We start from the raw sequence: 26,810 nt of genomic DNA on the forward strand, positions 1-26,810 counted from the left end.
AATTTCGGTGAAACACCAAAATTAAGAAAAACATCCTCGGCAGGCAATGGCAAACCTCCGAGTGTATTTCTGCCATGAAAAAGCTCCTCATAAAAATATCTGCTGTTCGGAGTCGGCTTGAAACTGTAGGTCCCTCCATTTATGGGACAACATCAAGACGCACACCACAAATGGAGGAGGAGCTCGGCCAAACACCCAAAAAGGGTTTACGCGTCAACTATATATGTGAACGTGTTTTTACGATCAATGTTACCCGCGTATTTGTAAGTTTGGAACAATGTTGAAGTTACGATTAAAGTTATTGAAATTGGAAACAATGTTACTGTGTGTATGGGCATGTTTGAAATTAGAAACGTCACATCAGTTATTATGTGGTTGCAGAAGAATGCATATGGCATCAGTCTTACAAAGAGAGGAATAGATAATTTTTTTCGACACCTGGAAAGAGCTTCCAGAACTTTGGATGTAAAAACAAATTTAAAAAAAGAGGCTTTTGAATAATTTCTTAAAGTTTATAAAAAAAATAGATCGAAAAAACTTTTTAGTTCCGCAGGTATGACAGTTTCAGTTCCTTTAGTAATTTATATGCGAAAATTCATTTCTTTTCAAATAAAAATCTTTAGACTATATTCTCCTCCTCCAAACATTCATCAATAATTAATATTTTCAAGAACTTTTTTGCGCTTATTATAATTGTATGCAATCGCCTTCTCAAAAAGTATGGAAGTATATGTACATATACAATAGTACAACCTTATAGTTCGCGTTTTCTTTCAAAGAGATTTTTCAAACAATATTACTACAGCAATCATCCATGTTTGTATCTAATAATACGTTCACATATAAGTCGATGATCTATTTTTTCGCGCTTAACTCAAAATCCGTGATTAAAAAGCGCGATTTCCCAAACAAAATTTCTCTCCCAAAATCTAAGATTATAAAATACGATGTATTACACAGAAAACACAGGGTTGTATGCCAAAAAGTATGGTTATTATTAGCATTATTTTATAATCTCACATTTTAGGAGAAAAATTTGGTAAAACTTTCCATTACTACCACGATATATTTCATTTTTATTCCAAATTTTCAGTATTTGTAAAAATATATTTTTGTAATATGTATGTATATATATTCGAAATCAAAAAAGCGCCCCTATAAATATTAAAAAAAAAATAAATAAAAGAATTGTTCCCTTTTGGTTGACTGGGTTTTTGTTATTTCGTTTTGTTCTTCTCTCTCTCATCGTTCGTTTGACAGGTCGCTCCTCACATTTATTCTGCACGGTATTACAACCGTTTAGAAGAACATTTGTAATAATACAATTTGGAGTATTATTTAGTAAAAATAGCTTTAAATCGAATCTTCATTTAATAAAGAATGTTTATAAGAGAATATTTTTACTTGTCTGTGTTTGTATTTATGTGAAATAAGCGTCTGTAGTAGGGCATTTTTTCAAGCTTATGCAAAAAGAAGTATTTTTAACGTTAACTATTGCTATTAATTCTTAATTGTACTTTATGAAATTTACTATAAATCAAAAGGCTAATATAGTGACTACATTTGCGTTATCTGGCATATTTCGTAGATGTCATTATAAGTTAAGTTTTCTTTAACTCTGCAAAAAGATGGCAGCACTCGATTTTTCCATCGTTGCTGAAAGTTCCATTGGATGATATTTTCCAATATAATTTTCATTTTCCAAAATGGTTTGGAAGGCAAATGCAAATGGCGGTTGTTATTGTGATCGAAAATTGTAGAAGACGATTATTTTTATAAAATCGTGTGGAGACGCGACATTTAAGGCAAAGATTGTATTTAAATCGAAGAAGTGTAGTAATATTTTTACAGGAATATGAATTTACAGAAAACAATCGAGTGTATGGAAAAATCTTCTTTCCAAAGTGGTACTAGTCTGTTCACTCGTTTAATCGCTCGGTGCTGCGTATGTGTCCAAAATGTTAATAGAAATTAGTTCAAGAGGATGTCATATATCAGACAAAATTTCACAGTGTTGAATTGAATCCTCATTGCTTTATATAAACTATACGTGTTGAGAGGTGTCAAAAAGAATGGGAAAGTTACGATAAAAAATATAAAGCAACTAAGTATTCGGAGCAGTTAGTGTAATGGATCTAAAAAGGGGTGATGCAAAAACTGTGGCGAGAACGCAGCGTAGAGAAATCCCATGAAAGGCGGCGCCATTGATACGTGGTGGTGTGGCAATTCCTTGATATTCGTCGGGAGACATGAAACAACGTGGAGATGGTCAAAAAAGGAATGTGAAAAGTGGTAGTCATGCAAGATAACCATATACATGTGTTTGACCGATCGCTGTGATTAATTTGCGAACATTTTTAAACTTTTGCTTTGAGAGAAATACATATGTATGTAAAAATCCGTACTTGGTGTATATGCAACATTATACTCTGCTCGGGCTTTACTCTTTAGAACAGTGCAATCCAGTAAGAATTTTGTTTGAAAAGTGGGAAAATATGTTGCTGCCTCAGAAACAGTGCGGTTAATTTGTGATGTAAATGGAAATGTATATATATTAAGTTATAAAACTTTAGTAAAATTGTGTAGAGCAAACATGCATCAACAAAGGCAGAAACTGTGCGCTGTTTGTTGCATTGATTTGTCCCAAACATCTCCAAATTATAAATAAAGTGGATATAACTATATGTATAAAGATTTCACCATATAAAAATCAGCAATATAAAAGTTGTACTTTTTACTTATAATATAGATGTTATATTGCAATAAATTCTCAAACTTAATTTTTAAACCTCTGTCAAGTGTGATTGTCGTGTGATGATATGCAACTTAAACAGGTGAGCTATTTGCATATTTTGGATCTATTAATTTTTGGAGTTTACCCCCAAAATATCACTAGGTATTCTTTGTTATCTTAAACATTAATGACAACGACAATTCCTAAATCATCGGGCAATAATGATGTCAATCCCAATATTTGCTACTTAATTTTGACGTATATTTGTGTAAATGGAAGCAATTTCTTTTAAATTGCTCTACGCCTAGCTAGATTTATTTGCTACTCGTTACCTTATCGCAACTCTTCTTTTTTGTAATTTTCGTTACATACGATAACTTTTGCACATATGTTCGTCTCTTCTGCCATCTATTATATTTCTTTATTGTACGAACGAAAGCTGTCAAAGAATTTTAACCAAAATGGCGGATACGTTCATAGTGAAATGAAAACGCTTTTATTCCAAACCTTCCACTTTCCAGTAGAGTAGAATTGGGTATTGAAAAACAAGCTTGTGGCGTATTAAGGTTCTTATTTTGTCCAATAAACGTATTTTGTTCATATTTAAATATTTTCTTTTAAAATCATTTTTCGTATCTTTCTATACCTACGATGTGTATGCATTTTAGTATTCCTTTGTGGAACAATTGGAATATTGGAAATCTTGAAGTGGATACTAGAAGTCTAACGAGTAAAAGAAAGAAATCAAACGTCAAAACTTGTATTTTCCCCATGTTTTTTTCGTTTGCGTTTGTTTGCAATATATTTGGGGGAAAAAATGCTCTATTCAAAACAGCGTTAAAAAAATTTAAAGTTTCAAAGTATTGATGAAGAATAATATTGTATTTATAGTGATTGTCCGTGAGCATATCAGCATGTTTGTATGCACGAATTGCAAGTTAGAAGTATCTACATACATACCTATGTACCTGCATTCAAATCTATCTAAACAATAAATTATTTTTTATATATAACTTGCATTGAATAATATATGTATTTCCAATTTTGATTCTATTTATTATAAATTTTAATGAAAAAGTTAGCTAAATTTGATATAACGATTTACTGTTAATGTTCATTCCCATGACGGACGGTTTTACGTACCGGAACGACTGCCGCCCCAGTAAACTAGCCTTGTCCAATGCACTGAACCTCACCTCTCGTCTATAGTCACTTGAGTAGCTCCACGCAACAAGACTGGTTCCAATACTTCTCAGTGCTTGGCAAACTCAACATAACTTAGATGCGACTAGTGCAATGGATGGCTCCACATTAAGACCTGCTCAGATGTTAAGACACACGGGGGGTGTTGCACACGGTATGTGTCCACATTCTACTGCCGCCATTTGGCGCTCGCAGCCTCCATGGTTTATACCTCACGCAATGTGTTGGGGCAACCAACCAGCACCACAAAAAGAACCTTCACAGTTCCACGGAGCATACCCAATTGAACCTTCATAACGAGGTTTCCCTGCATCCGGTTAGGGAGCACAACAAAATGCTCAGCAAGCAATTTCTACTTCGTTGCTACTGAATGAATCACCCGTGCACACATTTTCTAGATTCGGATCCACCTCCCAGGCGTGTGAGGAGACATCTATTCAACCACACTGACGAGATTTAGGACAAAACACAACTGCAGCTACTGAGCTGGACAGACAGACGCTAAACGATTTTCCTCGGGGGACTCTCATCATCTTTCTAAACTCCCGACCCCCGAATGCCGTTATCGGAGGCCAACTACCACCTATCGCAAACGAAGAGCTTCACCTGCCTCGTTAGACTCGCATAACTTTGGCCTAATTACGTTCTGGATATTGTAGTAGGTTACTCAACACATATCCGGCATGTGAAAGCACACGGCTCGAAATTAACATGCCTTCTCAAACGCACTAACGTAACATCCCTCTCCATCTGGGCCCAACCTGTCGAAACAGCGTGCTTCTTGGGCCTACAGTTAGATAAGTTAAACGATGACGATCGGTTACTAGACCGCACTGGCAAGGCTTTGTAAACTGCTACAACAAAAACATTTCTTATGTTCTTTATTTCAGTGCCATATACGATTTCATTAAAAATCGATAAAAGAAATGTTGAGAGGTACCAATCGAACGTATTGGACCGATTACACAGGCCGACAAAATTTAACCAACATTCAGACCCAGAAACCAGACTATATATTTCCGAAGGTTTATGATGCGCTGAATCCAAATCTGGCCTCAGAATTGCTCTATCAGCTCTGGTTTTCGAGATATCCTAACCTAAAAGTGCAAAAAACCCCATTTTTCTCCATATTTGAGGTTATGTAGCCTTGCAGATGTTTTCTTTCACCAAAATTAAAGGATGGCATCTTTAAATACAATCCTTCTTTTTTCAAATGGCGTTTTGTTTGCTCAAATATCATTTTTTTCGCAGAGATATCGCATTTTGAAATTTTCATGTTTTTTTTGTATTTTTTGCACTTTTAGGTTAGGATATCTCGAAAACCAGAGCTGATAGAGCAATTCTGAGGCCAGATTTGGATTCAGCGCATCGTAAACCTTCGGAAATATATAGTCTGGTTTCTGGGTCTGAATGTTGGTTAAATTTTGTCGGCCTAGTTCCATTAAACACGAAAGATACGATTATCGTAAAAACTCAAACTAATAAATTAATTTTAGTTATCAATCCGAATTTTGCATGGACAGAGAAGCAGATATTAGTTTAAATTATTTCGGATACTTTTCCTTGTAGACTAGTGTTATTAATAATCTGAAAGAGCAAATTTATGTTTTTTTTTAGTTCGAAAATTATTAACAAAAAAAACTTTTAAATGCTCTTTTCTATAACCAAATACACAAAAGTAAGTGGAGTTAGAAGTAAAATTTCACTTTTTGTTTACACAAGGATATACACATATATTTTAACTATAACTTAAATATAATACGAGTATATTGTTAGGAAAAATGTATACAATATTTTGTTGTCGAACCAAAAATTAACCAAATAGGGCTTCGTATTGCCACTATATTGTACTATTCCTTAACACATTTAGGGTCAATTTATAAAATTAAACGTTTTTTCTCCGATTTCATTCACATCACCTCGCATCAAACTTGTGGCGTTTTTTATATCTAGAACCATATTTAAATATATTGGAAAATCTGACTGTGTTTTCACTTGTGTCTACATTTTATTTGTTTGTATATATATATATATATTATTTGTATATATATATATTATTTGTATATATATGTATATATATAATTGGCGCTTACATCCTCTTTGGGTGTTTGGCCGAGCTCCCTCTCCTATTTGTGGTGTGCGTCTTGATGTTGCTCCGCAAATGTTCTTGTACCTCACAGAAATAAGTATATTTGCGAAGTTTTTTATACCAATATCTTTATTGATAGTAACGGTACATTTCTGTTTGGTATGCCAAAATCTGTCTTTGCAGTCCACCTTAACTATTCGGTTGCAAAATTCTTCTTTAGTCATTATTCTTAGTACCTTATTACAAATTTGTGTTGAGAGATTTAGTTTTCATATGAAATAAGTATATGTGCAATCAGAGATCAGTATTGACTTGGCAGACACAGAGAGCAAGTTATCAAAAAATTTGGTATTATTTGCATTGGTATTATAAAGAAAAATGTAAATAAAATAGAATACTTCTTTTGAACAAAGTATAATTGAATTATTGATGGGTTAAGCTGTAGAATGCTACGTGGAAGATATTTATCCGATGAAGAGCGTAGTCTTGTTAAAGGGCTAAGCGAAAGTGGCAAAAGTATTCATGAAATTGCTGTTGACGCAAATCGGCATAGGAATACCATCAGCAACTTTCTTCAAAAACCTGAAACATATGGATCAATTCAAACAAAGCGGCTGGCCAACTAACAACGACAGCAGAAGCAAACGAGAAATTCGTCGTCTGGCTGCTCAAAAAGAAATGTCTTGCAAGAAAATCAAACACCATTTAAGTCGTAAGGTCACCGATAGACGAATACATTAAAATTTGGTCGAGGACGGAACACTTAAATATTGTTTACGGGAGCTGGTACCAAGACTATTAGCGGGCCACCTTAAGGATCGTTTAGCATTTGCCGGAAAATGTAAATTTTGGACTAACAGATTCCGAAACGTGGTATTTTCGGACGAAAAAAAAGTTCAACTTAGATGGCCCAGATGGTTGCCAAAGTTATTGGCGGGACCTTAGGTAACCACGGCAAACGCGCCATAAGCGGAACCACGTTGGCGGGTCTTTGATGATTTGGGCCGTTTTCGGACATGGTGGAAAGTCTCCAATTTGTTTTATTCCGACAAGATCCAACGCAGAATTCTATGTTGAAATATTAGGGGATATTCTTATTGAGTTTTCGGGAAACATATACGGAGACGACTGGGCTTTCCAGCAAGATAACACCTTAATCCATACGGCTCGTTTAACTAAGGCCTTCCTATCGTCAAGAAAAATTTCAGTTCTGGATTGGCCAGCACTAAGTCCCGATTTAAACCCAATTGAGGACCTCTGGGGAATATTGTCGCCCCGTATTTATAAAAATGGTCGGCAGTTTGAGACAATCAAAGACCCGAAAGGTGCTTTAGGGGAAGAGTGGTATAAGATAGGTGATTCCACTCTTCAATTTAACTTGGCAGACTCTATGCCTAAACGTATAAATGATGTCCTTTCTTAAAATGGAGAACATATTAATTATTAAAGAATCGAAAGTTATAGAAGGTTTGAAAAAAAAAATGTAAAGAACGGCCAATGCAAATATACTTATTTTATATTAAGTTGTTTTAATTTATTTTTAATTTAATAAGTTTAGTCAAGTTGAATTTTTGTTGTATAATTTTTCGTTCCTATTTTTCCTAAATATGTATTAAAATTATTGGTTGAACCTTTCCCTTGCTTTTTTATAGTTTTTCATTTGAAAATTCCCTTGCACATATACTTATTTCTGTGAGGTATATACAGGCCTCTTCTTTTCGCCATGCGTTAGCAAGTCGTGAATAGATGAACCCACTGGTATAAATGAACAAATCTTGGCACGGCTGGAATATACATAGATGCCTAAAATTAAGGTCCGTTATTTTCACCAAGCGTTAGCAACGCTGCAATAGAGTTGTCTTAAATTACATGTGTTTGTATGATACGGAGTTATACCAGTTTGATGAGGTATAATCATACTCGCTACAGGCGAGTCTTAATCCGGGGTTTGTCGCTAGCCAAATACAAGCACGAACAGTTGCAACCGGGTAAAAATTACCACATTATATATAGGTGTATATTTAATTAAATATTTATTTTACGTAGGGAGCGCGATTTTTGTTTCTATGCAGAAAGGTACTTGAAGCGGAAGGTCACGATATTTTGTATAAAAAAGTTAGAAGTGGTTTTATTACCTCTGGTATTTTTTATCCAGTAGCGACGAACGCCGGGTTAAAGTACGTTCACATATGCATTAATTTCCAATAAATCCACAAAATTAATCTACGCGTCCACTTATGACAGATTACCTGCAAAATTGACAATCAGCTGTCAATATTGTTGTGAAAGGTTTTTCTTCATATAAATTATTTTGATGGAATATTTTGGCGTTTTTGGTTTGTTTAATTAGTATTAAGGATATGTAGAAAAGGCAAGGAGAAGATATAGTTAATTTAATTGCGCAATTGGCTGCTAATAATAATCATTTGGAGGAAATCCGTAAATGACTTTTACTAAGGTTTCAAAAAATTATGGCAGCAATACGCATTCGAAATTCGATATTACATTTCGTAATAAATAATAAAAGGGCACACGTTTATGGATACATGTATTTTTTTCTGTTATATGAATGCATAGTTAATAATACCTAACAAACATTTTATTAGCGTTTTTTTACACGCTTAAAAATAACGATCTACTATACTATGAAAACACAGGGTTGTATGCCAAAAAGTATGGTTGTTATCTAGGATTATTTTATAATCTCAGATTTTAGGAGAAAAATTTTGTATGGGAAAACTCGCTTTTCAATTACAGATTGGAAGTGAAGCACGAAAAAGTAGATCAACTTATATGTGCAACTATTATTACTTGATAATTTTGTTGTTGCTTTGAGACGCAAATGTTTTGTCAAGATAATCGAGCAGAGAGATAGTGAGCAGAGAAGGGGCGAATAGAAGAGGTCTTATATCTGAAGAAATATTTTGCTGCACTTTTTTATTTTTATTTATTTATTTATGGGTTAATTTTACAATGATTGAGCTTAAGAAAATCTTATAGATAAAAGAATTAACAATAAAATTAAAATTATTACTAGTAGTAAAGAAGTTGAAGTTGTAGAAGGTATAAAAGAAAGAAGGTGAGAAACGGATTAAAAATAGTATTACAATAGTAATAGGGATTAACTGAAATAATGAGAAATCGTTCGAGTATACTCAGCATTATTCGGCAAGGTAACGAAGCAATTTATGTTTGAAGCTCAAGTTCTCTTTTATATTTTTAATTTTTCGGGGTAAGTTATTCCAAAGATGGACAGAGAACACAAAGTATTGACGTTCAGTCACCAAACAACTGTATTTCATCGGGGATAAGTTTAACGAACGGCAAGATTTTGAAAACATAAGCCGATCTCAGATATCTGGATTCTTGAGTAGTTATGATGTTCTGGTGTTACACTTAGTAAATCGTCAAAAGATACAGATGCATTTTTTCGTAAAAAACAGAAATGTAGTCGTAACGTGTTTTACAGTAAACGTATCTCGTAATATTATTATAAAAAAAATAATGTTTATTATTACGGCACACAATGAGTACATAACTCACAACCATACAGTAATGTTGGTAACAAAAACATTTTAGCTATAACCTGTCAAATGTTTACTGAAGTAGAGTGTTTAGTAGTCCATAGATTTCGGAACATATACTTTGCCTATGTAAGCCTTAAATTTTTAACAGTATGCACATCTTTAATCACAACATTATTTAGTCTGACTTCAGTATAGTCATCAAGCTTGAGATATTTCTTGTAGATAATGATGCATTGAGATTTGTCACGCTTAAGTAATAATGTATTGTCAGCAGGTGGGCTGCTTATAAATCTGAAGTCAGAAATCAAATTGCTTTGATGCAAATATCAATGCAGTTATCTTTATATATCTTTTTTCGACAAACAAAAGAGGGCCCAGCCTTGAGCTACACCTCTGGTTACAGGTAAGAAGCAATTTATTGTGTTATCGGCACATGCTGCTTGTAATCGGGTTTTGACGTCGAACGACGCCGACGTTGAAAAACTAAATAAGTTTTTAAGCTTCAAAGTCAACAGTTTATGGCCTACGGAGTCATATATTTTGGAATGGTCAAGTAAAGTAAGAAAAGTTACACGCTGTTTGTCAATGTTTAAGAGTGCTGTGGTGCATTCTAAACCCCAACTGCAATGTGTTCAACAAAGCGCTGTTATTCGGAAACGTGTTTATTTGGCGATGCATAACTCGCAAAAGAGCTTTAGATAGAAACGGCAATATTGGAATCGGGCGGTAGTTACCATTCGGTTTCTTTATAGGTATAATGTTCGCTCTTTTCCAAGAGTTAGCAAAGATTGTCGTGGTTAAAATGGTACTCAGAGCATAAGTAAGATTTCGTAAGATCGCAGTACTAAACTGATGTTCATAGCTTTTTAGTTTACTTAATTAATTAATTTGTTCACATCTCGTCTGAAGTCTTAAAGGTGATAGTTTTCCGATCTCTTCCATTTGCGATACGTTTTGTTACTTTTGTAAATCAAGTCTTTGATATGATTGTTGAACCATGGCAAATTTTTATCATTGACTGATACAAACCGATCAAAGAGCGAGCTAACGTGTTCTTCAATGAAGTTAATTAGCTCATTACTAGATATTAAGTTGCGGATACAACCCAGTGAATTTTCTTCCCAGCCCCTTTGAGGCGCTTATAGTCTATGCGTAGAACGTCACGATATTAATAGCATTTAGTTGTTGTTGTAGCATACCGTGTATATACGAGGAACGCTGCTGAAGTGACAGTCCTTGGCCGGATATAAATCCGGGCCCTTCCGGTTACGTATAACCGACTTTTGAGGGCCGGAGTGGCCTAAGGGTTAAGGCGCTGACGGGACACCCTCAATAGCATTTAGTGTCATAGGTCAATTGAAAGTCATGTGTCATGAAAATGAAATCGTGCTTAGAAAAACCTGGAACAGAAAGATGGTCAAATGGAGAATTTTTGTGGTATTTTTAACAAAAAATATATAATATCTAGCAAAGAGCTAATAGTTTGCTTGAAGTGTGTAGGCATAGGCGAACTCACTTTCACATACATAGAAGGTCGCTGTTAAAATCCCCTCCTACAAAGATTTTATTATGATTAACAGACACATTTTCAATGAAATCAACACATGGTGCGTAGACGATGTAACTTTCGGTCTATGTATATACATAACCAAGGATTTTTTAATATGTACTTGGATTTTATTTCCATGAAAAGATATTCCATTAAGTTGGCAGTTTCTGAAATACACTTGGGGGGAGCAAGACAAACTATTTTTGACAAACGTCGTACCACCTCGATTGTCTAACAAAACGGGAAATTTTATGACTATTAATATAATGCTACGTACATGCGTATTAACATGCCACGTAGAGAATCATGTTTCCGATACACACACATCTACATTAGATGATTCGAAAATATATCTGAATTCATCAATTTTAGATAGTAGACGCTGAGCATTAAGACGGCGTATTTTCTTGTTCCCCCGACAGTCGGTTCTACGTTACCAGGACGACCCGGATTTACTATATATCCGGCCAAGGACTGTCACTCCGGCAGCATACATGTACGGGGAATGTCATTGCTGCTACAACCACAACAACGACGTATTTTCAATCCAGATTTTAGATTACTTAGGACCCGATTCATATTAAAAGTGGCATCTCTGCCCTTGGGAAAATATAAGCCTGTATTAAAATTTATTGACAGTGTTGAAATAGTGTGTTATTTGTTTTTGTTGCTTTAGCTGTTGTTTTTCCAAAGAATTTGAAGTTTTTTTATTAATTCCCTTTAAATGCTGTGAATAAATGTGAATCAATACAAAAAAGAAGTCTAAGATAAATAAAGAGTGCTCTATTTTTGCCAATAAAATCGAAAATTTAAATTGATTTTCTATGTCAAAAGTCATTCTTTACAAAAATTGAATTAGCGCCACATTTCAATATATTTGATTTGCCAGTACTTTGAATGGTATGATATATTAGTACTTGATTTCTATTAAAATATCTTAGATTGAATTTATTTCGAATTTAGGAATTTTGATGTGATAGCTACATACACTTGCCTTGTTTAAGTATCCGTACACAAAGAAATGAAAGCAACATATTAAGAAATTCATTGTAAAAAATACTAAAACGTTTTAAACTTTTATGGGAAATATTTGGTCAGTAAGTTTTCTACAATTTCTCTAAATTTTTTTCTAAGTACATCTTTAAAAATTAAAATTTACAAAATAAAAACAAAAAACTTCACTTCAACAGGGATTCCCCGCAGTATGCAGAGGCATATTCATACCCAATAACGGTTTTATTTTAGTTTGTAATTGATTTTGCTGTGACTACATTACTTTGGAGTTATTTTAAAGTCTTTGTGTACAAGAAATAGCGATGTCAAAACTAAGGAAATTAGTGTTGACGAGAGAAAAATTATCCTGAAACTTAGAAATGAAGGCAAATCTTTCGGCGAAATTGGGCAAATCATAGGAAGAAGTCACTCTTCTGTGCAGTATGTCGTGTAAACTGTCAATTCAACTGGTTCAATTGTGTCAAAGCCACGTTCTGGTCGACCTAGCAAGCTGACCGTACGTGAAAAACGAACCATATTGCAATCAATGAAAAATAATTCTCAAATTCGGCTTCTCCAATATGTAAAAACATTTCAAATTCCTTTGGCAAGCATGTGCACGACGACGTACGTAAAATACTTAAAAAAGATGGGTATCGTGGACGTGTAGAACGTAGAAAACCGTACATATCCGAAATCAATAGAAAAAACGCATGGATTTTGCAAACGAATATGTTAACAAGCCTCAAGAATTTTTTGAACGTGTTCTATTTTCGGATGAAAACAAATATTTCACAAGAGCGATACTGCGCTCGAAAAAGAAAACCTTGTACCAACTGTGAAGCATGGCGCGAAAGGTGTGATGGTCTGGGAGTGTATGGTGGTGCAAGGAGTTGGCAAACTTGTTTTTCTGGAGTCAAACAATGGATCAATTTTCTTATTTAAATATTTTAAAGAATAGCATGTTGCAAAGCGTTCAACAGTTGGAGCTTGGTGATGATTTCTAGTTTCAGCATGATAATGATCCCAAGCATTCGGCATATAACGTTAAGCTCTGGTTGCTGTATAACACAAATCACCAATTGTGCACAACCGCTCAAATCCCCAGACCTCAATCTCATTGAGCATTTGAGCAAAGAGGATACTTCTAAATGGCTCCATTGCCACATCGACTTGAGATCCTCAAGCGGAAAGGTTGTCCCACAATTTACTACCACCTTATTGTTTTGTTGTTAAGTATGAATATTTTAACCGTATATTGCAATGTACGAATACTTTTCCTGCTTCGTTGAAGTGAAATTTAATTTTTAAAGATGTAGTTAGGAAAAGTGTACATATACATATACATATATATGTACATTAATATTAAAAAAGCGGCACCGCTGACCTCAGTATTTTTGCGTAAAACTCATGTATATATGCTGTATACAATATCTATAAATCTCATTAGTCCAGCATCGCCAACTGTCGTTCAAAAATCGAATTAGTATTTTTATTAAATATACGTAATTAATTAAATATATGTAATATATATTTAAATATATAATTGTAATTAAAAAAAAATTTAATTAATTAAATGCCAATAATTCAATAAGTTTTGCGGTTCGATAAGAGAGGGTATTGCTACTAGGCAAAATTTTTTTTGTTTCATTTCAATCTGTCAATTCATTCTTTGATTACAAGCCATTTAGTACCGACGTGTGAAATTATTTTCTACAATGGGAAAAATCAAGTATCGTGCTGTGATTGAATATTTATTTTTGGAAGGTTTAAAAGCAACGGAAATTTATGAACGAATATTGAAAGTGTATAAGGACGTTTTGCCATTAGTTAGTACAATAGAAAGATGGGTTGCTGAATTTAAACGTGGTCGTTCAAGTCTTGAAGACGATCGACGTCAAAGACGTGAATAAACAGCAACAACACCAACAATTGTAGAAAGAATTCAGTAAATCGTATTGGCAAAACGTCAAGTGACTGAAAGAGATTTAGTAGAAGCTCTAGGCATCTCATTGGGCAGTGTAAGCAATATTTTGACTGAAGTATTGGGTTTTAGAAAGCTGTGTGCACAATGGTTGCCGCATTCGCTAACAATGGAACAAAAACACATTCGAATGCGACTTTCTCAGAAACATTTAGAGCGTTTTCGAAAGAATAAAGTGGATTTTGTGCGTCGATTCATCACTATGGATGAGACTTGGGTGTATGACCTAAATCAAAACAGCAGGCTAAAGAGTTGTGTAAACCTAACTCTTCGGCTCCGAAACGAGTTTGTGTACAGAAATCGGCCAAGAAGGTGTTAGCACCAGTTTGCATATCAGGGATGCGAAAGGAATTAGATTTGTGGATTACTTGCAAACTGGTAAAACAATAAGTTCTGAATATTATTGTAACCTTTTAGACCAACTGAGAAAAAATTCGTGAAAAAAGAGCCAGTTTGCAAAAGAAAAAAAATATTTTTCATCAGGACAATGCACCGTGCCACAAGAGCATTTTGACAATGGCTAAAATCCATGAATTAAATTTCGATTTGTTGGAGTATCCACCGTATTCACCAAATTTGGTCCCTAGCGAGAAACTGACTTTTTCATGTTTCCCAAGCTCAAGTTGCCGCTCCGTGGAAAACATTTTGAGACAATTGAAGTCATAAAAGAGAATTCGAAGAACACACTCGAGCTTGACTTGTTTACAGTAGCACAGAAAACAAACATATCACGCTGAAATTTGCCATGTAAGCTTATAGCAGTCCTACCAAAAAACAAAAAATTTATTTTTGCCATATGTCATCCGCGGACCGTTTTATTGATACCGTCTCGTTCATATTTGAGTAGAAGGTAATACACAATTAATATATCATTAATTTCTATTCGTTTTATTTTCTTAATTTGTGGTTTTCTGTGGACTGTTTTATAATTTTTTTTTAATATAATTGCACATGTCAACAATAATATATTACCTCCTTATCAGAAAGTAAAAAAAAAACTCGATTTTTTTTAATTGGAACCGATACGGAGAAACCCGAGTAAAGTTTCAACAAATTGAGACCACTTCTCCTATTTTTGTATGTCGCGTAATGTATGGACTAAAAGAAGCTAAAAAGCCGTAATAAACATGGGTTCGCTATCTAACGGTTTGGAGATATGGCAAATTATTATGTTTTTCAGATCCTTTGTTGTTGTTGTTGTGTCAGAAATACAAGCCCGTCAGTGTAGGGTATATCACCGGTCGTCTTCGTCTAGCTCATCTAAAGGTAGGCCCCGGAAACATGCTGTTTCGACAAGTTGGGTCCAGAGGGAGAGGGGTGATGAGTAGGTTTTAAGGGGCATGTGAAAAGGTGGTTAGTATCGTGCGGTGTGCCTTCACATGCCGGACATACCTATGTTTGGTATGTCGGGGTCAATTCTGGATAAGTAGGAGTTTAAGCTGCTACAATATCTAGACGTTATTGTGCCAGTGATACGCGGGTCTTACAGGGAAGCTGGAGCTCTTCATCTGCTATAGGTGGTGGTTGGACTCCGATTACGGCATTCGGTGGTCGGGAGCTTAACCCTCTATCCAGCAGACTATAAATAATCGTCAAAAATCATGTAAAATTTATATAACGTTAATTTTGGTACGCTAAAAACGAATTTGAAGTCTGTTTTACATTAACTGTGTTTGTTCACTCGCCAGGTAACAAAAAGGAATAACCGTCTGTAGACGGTCAGTAAAAACTTCACAAAAATCAGTTTTATTTTTTCAGTTTCACTATAACTAATAGTTGCATTGAAAAATATACAGAAAAACATACCTGTTTTGAATTTTTGAAGAAATTTCTGCAATGTTTGGGCATTTTATCACAAACGAAAAGATGAAATTTTTCAACTGTAATTTGTTCGACTGATTTCAACGACGGCCATTACTAAACCGACGATAAACATCAAAATGAAACAAATTAATACTATAAACGATTTGGAATGGTTCCGTCATAGCCGTAAAATTATATATAAAACCCAAGAGGGTTTTATGATGACCGTTTATGTAGACGGTCTTACTGGGTAGAGGGTTAAGAAGGTGGTAACGGTCTCCCGATGAATGTCGTTTAATGTCTGTCTAAACACTGTCTTCTCCAGTAAATGTCTGTTAGTTTTGTCCTGGATCTTGTCGGCATAGTTTAATAGGTGTCTTCTGACATGCCTAGGAGGCGGTTCTGGCTCAAGCAGGTGTCTGCAAGGGCGGTAGCACCCTAAGAGGAACTGCTTGCTGATCAATTTGTTGTGCTCCATCACTGTACCTCATTGTGAAGGTGTTGAAGAGGGGACATCAGGAGGCCACCAGGTCGCTGTGTGTTACTGGTTCCAGGCGACCAGACAGACGCATCATAGTTTAGAACCGGCCGGCCAATTGCCTCAAATGTCGATAGCAACAATTCTTTATCTTTGCCCCAAGTGCTGCCGGCAAGCGATTTGAGGACCTTGTTACGATTTTGGACTTTAGTGGCAATTACGGTTGTGTGCGCAGAGAAGGAGAGCTAACTGTTGAAGGTAACACCCAAAATTTTGGGAATTGGGGATCTTCCTCTGTTTTGATGTTTGGTCTCGAAAAATCACTGACGAGGCAGACCGCTTAGATAGTGTGCGGACCACCTCTTCAGCAATGGCGGGAGTGTCGACTGATAAATATCATCTATGTAGTAGCTGACAGTGTTGAAAGCCTTCTTCAAGTTCAACGCTACTAGGACAGTCTTCTCGCAGTGGCGGTTTTGGTTATGCCCGCAATTTATCTGGGCGTTTATGAAGGTGAGTGCTGTGGTGGTGCTATGCACTCTTCGGAAACCATACTGATGTAGGGCTGGGGCCAGGTGTTTCGTAAAGAGTGGGAGTAGGAGGGCTTCAAGTATCTTCACTACTAGGGAAAGAAGAGTTATCAGCCGATAAGATTCGCTTTGGTTGGCGGGTTTCTCAGGTTTCAGTAGTTCAGGTTCCCTGCTTTCCACTTGTCAGGGATGATGAGAGTGGCCAAGGACAGGTTGAAAACCCTTGTGAGAAATCCTACTCCCAGGTGCTTCAGCATCAGTGCGTTCAGTCCGTTAGGGCCAATGGCTTTTGATGAATTGGATTTGTTGATGTCCCCCCTGAACCTCATCATTGGAGAAAGTAAGTGGAGTTCTGTCGTTCATCAGTTTGTGCAGCCGTTTGGTGGCACGGCGCTTGTATCTGTCGGCCGGAGGATGCAATGTGAAAAGTCGGCTAAAATAGCTCGCGCATCTCTTCGGGTCCGACGTAGTGTAACGGTTAAAGGTGAGGTGATGGCCACCTTGTCGTTGTGCTTCGTCGGGTTCGACAGGGACCTTACGGTGGACCAAAGCTTACTCACACCAGTGATGAAATTGCATTCAGGTGTTCAACCCATTTGGTCCACTTATGTTGATCTACCAGTTGCCGGATCTCAAAATTGAGATCCCTTATGCTTGGATGCCCGGGATCGACCTGGTGTAGGTGGTCGCGCTTGTTTGCTAAACTGGCTGCTTCGGCTGGGAAATTAGGGATGAAGCGAGCCACAGCAGCTGTGAGCACCTTGCGGAATGCGCGTTCGTGTGCGTGCACATCAGTGGGGATGGGAAGAGCGGCGAATGTGTCCTCGGTGAATTCCGCGAAGCCGGTCCAATTAGCTTTTTTAAAGTTAATATAGGATCAGTGGTTCGCGAAAACGAAGTCGGCAGGTCTCTCAATCGAGACTATAATGGGCAAGTGGTCTGAGGCAAGCGATAGCATAGGTCGCCAGGTTATGCTATCTATCAGATCAGCGCTAGCTATTGTTATGTCAGGCGAGCTGCTGCAATTGCCCACTACCCTGGAGGAATCGTCGTAGCTTACAGTGCTGAATGTCGAATCGTCTATCTGCTCTGCCAATAGAAGCCCCCTACGATCATTTGGTAGGCTTGAGTGCCAAAGATCGTGATGCGCATTGAAGTCACCTGCAACTCACCAATAGGTTTTCACCTGACAGCTATACCTTGAAATTCTAAGTAGCTGTCCCTGCGGTCGATGCCTTCATCGATGAGGCGATACTGCACTGTGTGGTGGACTATGAACGCTAGGCCACCACCGTTGTCTCGCTGCGATCATATCTGTGCACGTTATAGCCAGTCCTAGCTATCAGGGAGGAGCTAGCGTGCAGCTTGGTTTCTTGGACCGCAGCTATTGGGATTTCGTGTCGGCTCATAAAGTCAACTATCTCGTCTACCTTACTAGTAAGTCCGTCCCAGTTGAATTGAAGAAGCTTAAAGTTTCTTGGCAAGGCTGTTGCAACACGGGGTGTGAGGGACACGTGTGGTTGCCTACGTTGGGCGTGCTAAGCATTCCGCTGTTGTTGTTGCGGCCTGATGGTGGGCGACTCTGCAGAGCAGGGGGCAACGTAGTCAGTTGTGCACTCACGGATGGTGCGCAGGCCGGAGCATCTCCGAAAGGGGTACCAGCCATTGCAAAAATTGCATTTGACTGATGGCAGGTTCTGAGGTATTCTGGTCTGACACATGGAACAAACTGTGCGGGGATCAAGAGCTGCTGGTTTGTCCACGCACTGGGGTTGGAGCAGGAGTGAAGGGGATGGCCTGTGTTGGGGGAGTTGCATTGCACCGATAGGCTCCTTACCGTGGCTTGTGCCACCGTTTTACCTGGGCACGGGACAGAGATTGGTCCCCATAAGAATCCTTGAGTAGCCCAATGATTTCGGTACTCGTTTTGTTTAGCTTTACATAAAATTTGATCGAGTAACGTTGCTCCAACGATCGCTGCATTTTCGCCACTGCAAAATCCTAACAGACTTTTAAAACAGCTTTCACGCGCGGAGCGACGTTGACTGCACCGCTGTTGCCAGCGAACTGGGACCGGTTTCTATTGGAAGGGGAAGGTCCAACGATCATTTCCCCCCTCCAGCCGATTCGGTTGATCGCTTGGCAGACGCTCCGCGCGGGAAGGCTCATTACTTTTAAATCAAACCCTGTGAACTTATTTTATGTTGCCAACTAGTTTGTAAGGCTTAACCTTGTAGAATGTATATTAATAAATAAATATATTATATTAATGTGTGATTTGTTAATTTTATTTTATTATAAACAATGCGAATTTTATTTTACAGCAGATTGATTCGTGTGTACGGATAACAGTGCAAATTCCGAAGGATGCGGCGACACGCTTACGCCAGATGGCATCGGAGGGCAATCCCGCCCTACGTGCCCTCGGCATTATGTCTGTGCAGTTGGATGGCGACTCTGTGATATCCATAAAATTACCCGGGCAAGAGATCAATCTGAAAACCGCAGGTAAGCTAGTAAATCTTATTTTGCGTTCCTCATTTTTTTACTGAACATTTTTTCAAATATTTTTAGATAATGCAGCGGAGGCTTCGTCGACGAGGGCAAACGACGAGCTGGGTGATTTAACACAGCTGTTGGAAGCGGGAAGGAGTACGATAGGATGTCTTAGCCATGCGTCTACAAGTGGGACATTATTACAATCACAAATACAATATCGTATCCCCGCCCCAAATATTGGGCTGGCCACCAACAATGTTGTATCACCGCCACAGCTGCAACAACACCAGTTTGTGCAGGAGAGGCGAAATATGCTGCTCGGCGGTCCAAGTACAAGCAGTGCTGCTCAAGCCCTTCTACAAAAGCAGCAAATGCAACAGCAAAGTCTCCATCATCAAAACTCGCAACGCCAGCTCGTACCAGGTCAACCGCTTTTTAAGCCCCCAAACACTGTGTGCCCCATGGATGGAAAAGTTCCAGTCCCACCAATGTCTTCAAACTTGAATGGTGGATCGAATGGTAGGGATTACCCATTCGTGAGTATGAGGCAAGCTCGTGTGCTACAGGGTCGCGAAAATGCGTTGAACAGTAGTTTAGTAAATACCAACCAAACATTTACTTCAAACAACTCACAGACTTTACAAACGCCGCAGAATGGACAACTGGAACTTGCAAGTGGTTTAGGTCCGTCTGCTAATGTTCCGGTAAAAGCTATAAAACATTCTCCAACTGTGGAGCTTTTATCGACAAGCTCAGGTTTACCCGGAAATAAATCACAATTTTTGCAACCTCCTCCACCCCCGTATCCTGGTGTAGGAAGTGCAACATCAAACATCGTAAACAAACCCGCCTCTCAAATTAATAAACCAGTGCAAAATTACTTACACAAAGGAGTTGGTGGATCGTCAGTTGTTGCGCTTCAGGCAACTACTTCGACAACCACCAACAATAATATAGCAATTTCATCACCACTACTTGTAAATTTATTACAAAACGATGGAAACACTGTTACAAATCAAGTGAAATTATCGCCGCAAACATCTTTGTTGCAACAACCATCGTCATTACCGTCGGGGAGTTCTGGGCCACAACAATCTCAAAATCAACATCAACAATTATTGAGTTCAACTATGCGAACGCAGACAGTGATGGCCGACGTAATAATAGAGCACAAAAAAAGCCAACAACAACAGACACAACTTTTACATTCAGTTTCTGATAATTCATTGGTGGGCACATCTTCACCAGTCGGTTTGTCTTTATCTCCTAGTGGTACGGGGAGTATGCGTAATATGCAGCAACAACAAACACAACAGATAATAACAAGTCCCGGAAGCAATTTATATGCCCAGCAACACATTCAATCAAACTTTCAACCACAACATATACCATCTCAGCAAGGAAGTTTTCTTCGACAACAACGCCAGCAACAGTTGCAGGCAGCTGTTGTTCCGATCGGGGGCTTATCATCTCAACGTTTCATGCAACAACAACAACAGCAACAACAACAACAATCTTTCCAACAGTCTCAAATATTGCAAACGCAGCAGCAGCATCAAGTGACCCAGCAGGCTGGTATTAGTGGAATTATGTTGACTAATTTGCATCAACAGCAGCAAACACATGTTCGACAAGTTCGTCCTGGCGGTGTAATGCCTGGACAGGTAGTAGTTCAACAACATCAACAACAAACACATCAGTTTCTTTCGTCTGGTGGTATGTCGCCGGCTGCCTCGCATTCACCTGCCTCCAGCCACCATTCTATGCATAGTCCGTTAATAGGGCCACACCAGCAGCAACTACTATCGCCTTCGACAACACCAGTACAATCCCCACATTCTCATCCGCCACATGCACAAAAGCAAATTGGTCAACAACAGCAACAGCAAAATCAGATGCAATTACAACAACATCATCAGACAACAATGATTATACCACCAACGGCATCGCCTTCATCCCGCAGTGTTAATATTCTTCACAACACGCAAGTAACTTTGGCGCCAGCTCTATCTGGAGCAGGATCCGGTACTAGTGGTAGTGGCGTACTAACAAATACACAAACTACACCACCTGATTATAACCAGGCAGCTATAACAACATCCACAATGCGTTGGCCTGCGTTGAACAAACCAATGGATTCAGTCACTAAAAGCAGTTTCCAGGAGTTTGCTCGATACCAAATGCAGTACAATTTGCAGCAGCAACAAATCAATAATAATCATCAATCACAACCACAAATAAAAGATCACCAGAAGCAGAAAATAAACGACCACGTAATAAGATCTGAGGCGGATGCAATTGTTGGGATTGTGGGAGTGTCTTCGCTAGATAATGCTGCCACGGCGAATGGATTATCAGATCCCTTAATAACTTTGTCAGATTTTGAAGCTTTAACAACAAATGACCTTGACGCTTTGTTACCAACATTGAATTGTGATTTAGACTCTGCTCTTAGTTTGGATGACAAAAACGAATTGGAGTCACTTTTACAAGATGCAAAAGATCTAGACTTGGATCTAATTGAAGAAAATCTATCTGCCGTGGGGGTAGATATTGATGAGACAGCAGCTGCCGCATCGTCTCTCTTAGATGCAGAAGCAACACAAATACCGCCAAATGACACACTAGGTCTTAATCCAATGCAGTTTGGACAGCAAAATGCACAAATGCCACAAAGCATACAGCAACAAACATCGTTCATGGGCATTAGTAGTATAATACCAACTCAACAAAATCAATTGCAACTACAGCGAAATAATATTGAACAGTCGGGTGAGGTGATCCAAAATCGGTACAAACCGGAAGAAAATTTGTTTATGCAAAATAACCAATCTAATCAGAAGTTGCAATTGCCACAAAATCTATTATCTCCTTCAATACAACCGCCAGAGCACCCTAACCAGCATTTGCAACAACAAAAAGCGCTGCATCGACAACAAGAAAGTCGTGTTGCAGACGCAAATCAGATCCGTTCAAAGACTGCTCCTTCAGCGGTTTGTTCAACTAACCAGAAACAATTTTTAATAAATCCTCTAACCGGCGAATTGGAACCAATGCAGAGTGATGATAGCGAAACTGAGGCGGAACAGGAGACTCAGCAGTTAACTTTAATAACGGCAAAACCACATACAGTGGCGTCATTAATTGACAGTTTTAGTAGCAATCACCCAAGCGAAAATCTACCCAACTCTATTTTCTTAGAGGATGACTCAAATTCTTGTGGTACCGCTGTGTCAAAACTTTCAGTAAATGACCAAAATAACGGAATCATACCCGGGGCGGGAAGCGATACAGAGCGCTCACGTGATTCCTTAATTTCAAACAAATCAAATCGAAGTGTCAAGCATGGAAAACGGGATGGTAGCCAAATGCCTAACAAATCCATTGCTTTGCCTAATAATATGGGTGAATGCGGTACACATAAATCACCCAGTCCAAATATAATAGCAACAACGGCACCATCTACTTCGACGACGAGCACAGTTTTGACTAGTGTGGGCGTTTCGCAAAGAAAATCAAAATCAAATTTATTACGTGAAAACCAGCAAAACAATGTGAGAGAGAGAAAACAAGATGGAAGCTCTGGAGCTACTAAGCCTAAAAGAACAAAAGGAAATGCCAGGTCAAAAGCTGTTGTTGCTTCGTTATGTACGAAATCAGTTTCTGCTCCAGCAGTATCAGAATCCACATCGACATTAGCAAGTACTGCTGCCGAGGTAAATAATACTAACGAAAAAATAAAATTACGTTTAAAGTTGGAAAAGAAGGAACCAGTGTCTCCCGCTTATAAAGTAGATGTTTCTTTCATTGCTTCACCAAAACCTGGAACATCCGAGGCATCAGCGAGCAACACTTTAAATACAACGTCACAAGGCAATATTAATACTAGTACTCAATATAACATGAATATAAACCAAAATCCAATTCCGCCAATGACTTCTTTACAACAGAATCATATAGAGCAAGCTCATGTTATACATCAATCAATTGCTTTCAGCAATTTTACGGCACCGCTTACATCCGTTAGTGTTGCACCAACTTGTTCAACCGATGAACCAAGGGTGCCTCCGTTACACATCAGTCTAAGGGGAGGCAAAAACTCAATTGTTATTAAAAGCAGCCGCAAAGATCGCAAAAAGCTTCAGAGTTTGTCAAACACTCCGACAGAAGCACATAGTAGAGGTGGTGAAGATGATCCGAATCAGACGTCAAATAAACTGTTAAAACTACAAGCGTTGCAATTGCCCGATGTTAGTACAGAAAAAATAATGCCATTTTACAGCAGCTTTTCCACAGCATCAACGTCATCAGTTTTAAGCAGCAGCAGTAGTGGAAACTGTAATAACTCCATGACAGTAATGACGTCGACGCGTATTCAAAATTTGCCGATTTCTAGCGGAGAACTAACATCGACAACTCCGTCGATGGCGGTAATATCAGCAGCGCCTTCCTTCTTGGGTAGCAAGAATGGACTGACAATAAGTGCAATTAAACCCCTTGATTCGAAGAGTGGCAGTAGTTCAAATGACAATAAAAATTTAATAGTTGGCTCGACTAATGTGGGTACGCTACCATTTCCACCACAACTAATTGCGCAGTCTCAATATCAAAAACATTTGAGTTCAGCACCATTGACCCAACAGCAGCTACATTCTTCTAAAGTTCAATCAAGTTTATCTAGTAGTATAACTCTTAATTCAATACCAAACAGTAGTATAGTAGCCTGTTCTAGTGATAATTCTGTAAATGTAGCTAATCGCGTTATTAATAGCTTGAATTTAAAAACAGCGGCGACAATTACACCTGTTGGCGTCGGAGGCGGTAAGCCGCTGACAAAAAACCACAAACCTCCATCTTACTTAACAGCAGTTCAACAGCTTCAACTTCAGAAGCATCAGCAGAAACAGGCGCAACAATTTGGGGTTCTTGGGGAAAATCAGTCAGCTCAGCAAACTATGGTTGCGGTGGCGACTATGCTGCCAAGTGCAACAACACTGAAGCGAGTAACAGTACCAAAATCGTCTGCAGAACATACTGATTTAACCGTCAAAATTGAAAATATTACTTCAAAGGTAGAGACCAATGAATCTACAGATGTAAAAACTGCAGTAATTTTACCAACGTCGTTGACGAACACAGTTGTGGGGTTTGAAAAACAATCTCATGAAAATGAGACACCTTCAACTATTTCAACTGTTGTAACAAACGGATGTACGAGCGCTAGTAACGTTGTGGTTTCTAGCAATCAAGGGATAATTGTTAGCACAACCTCTCCTGCTTTATCCAATGTTACGTTGCGAAATTCGCCTGCAAGTAATGGAAGTGGTACACCTGGTCATGGCAATGGCAATGGCACTGGTGAAGACAGTGGTATCGAGTCAATGGATGCGTTATCTGAGAAGAGCCCCCATCAGCAGTCAAGCAGTCCGACTCAACAGCAAATAAGTGTCGGTAGTCTTGGTGGTAGCATTGAAAAGTCTACATTGGTTGTTGTAAAGAAATCTTCAGCAGGTGAGGCAAAGGAGGAAAAAATAGATGTAATTGATATTAAAAGCAAAATAAAATCTTCAATATTAAAAGATGGTGTCGATGACAGGACGGAACTAAATCTTAAATCGACAGAAAAACAAACATTGCTTGATTATGCAGATGATGAAATTGAAAAGGCTTTAGCCAAGATGGAGGGATTTAATGAGGGCTTGTTGGAGGTGGCTACAAACGTGTCAACTCCGATTAAAAACATTGAGCAAGTCGCATCCACTTGCTTTGTGAAGACCGAAAATATAACGACACCTACGTCTCCGAAAACAGAAACAATTACCAATGGAGAACAATCAGATCACCTCCTCGAAATTATAACACAGAGCAATACTGGCACAAAAATAGAAGTAGGCCTAAAGGACCGAAAAAAAATGCAAACGATTGTTGTTGAGGATAAAGTTATTCCCAAACTCAGAGATACTAATATTGCAATAGATAATAAATTTGATAGCGATAGTAATATTGGGAAACATATTGATTCCAAAACTTTAAGCAACCCAATTATTAAGTTAGCTACATCTAAAATTCCGGATGCAAAAAGTAAAGAAAAATGTTCAACGGATGATGATAAAGACCTTGAAGTTCAAAAACAACGCCATGAAGCGTCTTTCCAATCACAGCTTCAGGAATCCGTTTTCCCTCCTATTTCCATTGAAATTCCGACTCAAAGTGAATCTGAATCTAGTCGCATTCGCACACGTGCTAGTAGTCGTTTAGGAAGCCCTTTAGATGCAAATAAAACAAGTCCAACAATGTTGTCGACATTTGTGGGTAGCACTCCACAACTAAACGCAGGAGGGGCTGGTAATGGAAGTCAGCAAGGGAACTTGCCTGCGGCAGGAGTCGGAAGTAAGCGCAAACGTCAGGAATCTGATACAAGCGCCAACAGCTCTAACAATGGATGTACGGAAGAAAAACGATTTCGAACAGGTAGCACATGTAGTGCTGCTATTAACTTTGTAGCAGATGAGAATGAAGCAAAAATTACTGATTTGCCTTCAGTAAATGAAGGACAAGATGATCCAAAGTGCTTCGCTGGAAGAAAAAGTGAGGAATCTTCTGACTCTGACGAACCATTAATTGAGGTGGCTGAAAAAGTACGCAACTCAAAAGTCGCAAGTGCTATTATAGGCAGTAACGATTGTGGTGTTCAGTCAACCCTAGTGGCAGCAACAAAATGTGAGTTTAGCAATACAACTTGGTTGGAAAAGACCACTCGTAACAGTCGAGCAATAGTACATCAAACCAGTAAGTATAATTTTACTATTGTATAATTAGTATATTATGTTTATATATGCCATATATATATAATTGCTGCCTATACCTTTTTTGGGTACCTACCTACCCTGGGCAAAAATGAACATCTGTACCAAAATTCATTGAAATATACTTCTCTCATAATTCGCTTTCATGAGGTTAAAGTTGCTCTTCGGGATATGTGGAAAATATACCGCTAAATGTTACAGAAGAAGCCCGCAAGCTGTGTTAAACACCAAGTGTGGCCACACAAAGAACTAATTATTCCATTATTAATTAATAGATATAGTCTGTGTAATAGAAGAGTGACCGGAAAAATTCAAACTTAGAGTTTCGTTATAAAAAAATGTAAATACTGCTAAATGGGCGATTTGAAGCAGTGTTCTTATATACCCACCCTAAAACCCTAAAGGTCAAAAAATGTCACGGGCATCTGCCAAAAAATATTTGAAGAAGCTAAACCTCTCCAAAGCAAGATCAGAAGATTATTGATTTATTTGCGACAAAGCCGAACTTACCATTGCATGAGGCTGAATCAGTTTTAAAGAAAAGTGGTGTTAATGTATCCAAACAAAGATTCACGGATGGATCTTTCTTTTGGGCGAATAATTGCATACGTCGGT

At 38.0% G+C, this 26,810-nt stretch overlaps 1 protein-coding gene across 1 annotated transcript in view; it reads left to right on the forward strand.

Annotated features, from left to right (window-relative positions):
• Window positions 1-1,723: 1,723 nt before the first annotated feature.
• LOC129249026 (uncharacterized) overlaps window positions 1,724-26,810 on the forward strand; it is a 40,626-nt gene continuing 15,539 nt past the window's right edge. Inside the window, exons 1-3 of the mRNA XM_054888638.1 lie at window positions 1,724-2,834; window positions 19,215-19,398; window positions 19,465-26,178. Of these exons, the coding sequence (XP_054744613.1) occupies window positions 2,820-2,834; window positions 19,215-19,398; window positions 19,465-26,178 (6,913 nt within the window). The 5' untranslated portion in view covers window positions 1,724-2,819. The remainder of the gene's footprint in view (window positions 2,835-19,214; window positions 19,399-19,464; window positions 26,179-26,810) is intronic.

Source organism: Anastrepha obliqua, chromosome 5 (genome assembly GCF_027943255.1).
Source record: "Anastrepha obliqua isolate idAnaObli1 chromosome 5, idAnaObli1_1.0, whole genome shotgun sequence".
Lineage (NCBI taxonomy): Eukaryota > Metazoa > Arthropoda > Insecta > Diptera > Tephritidae > Anastrepha > Anastrepha obliqua.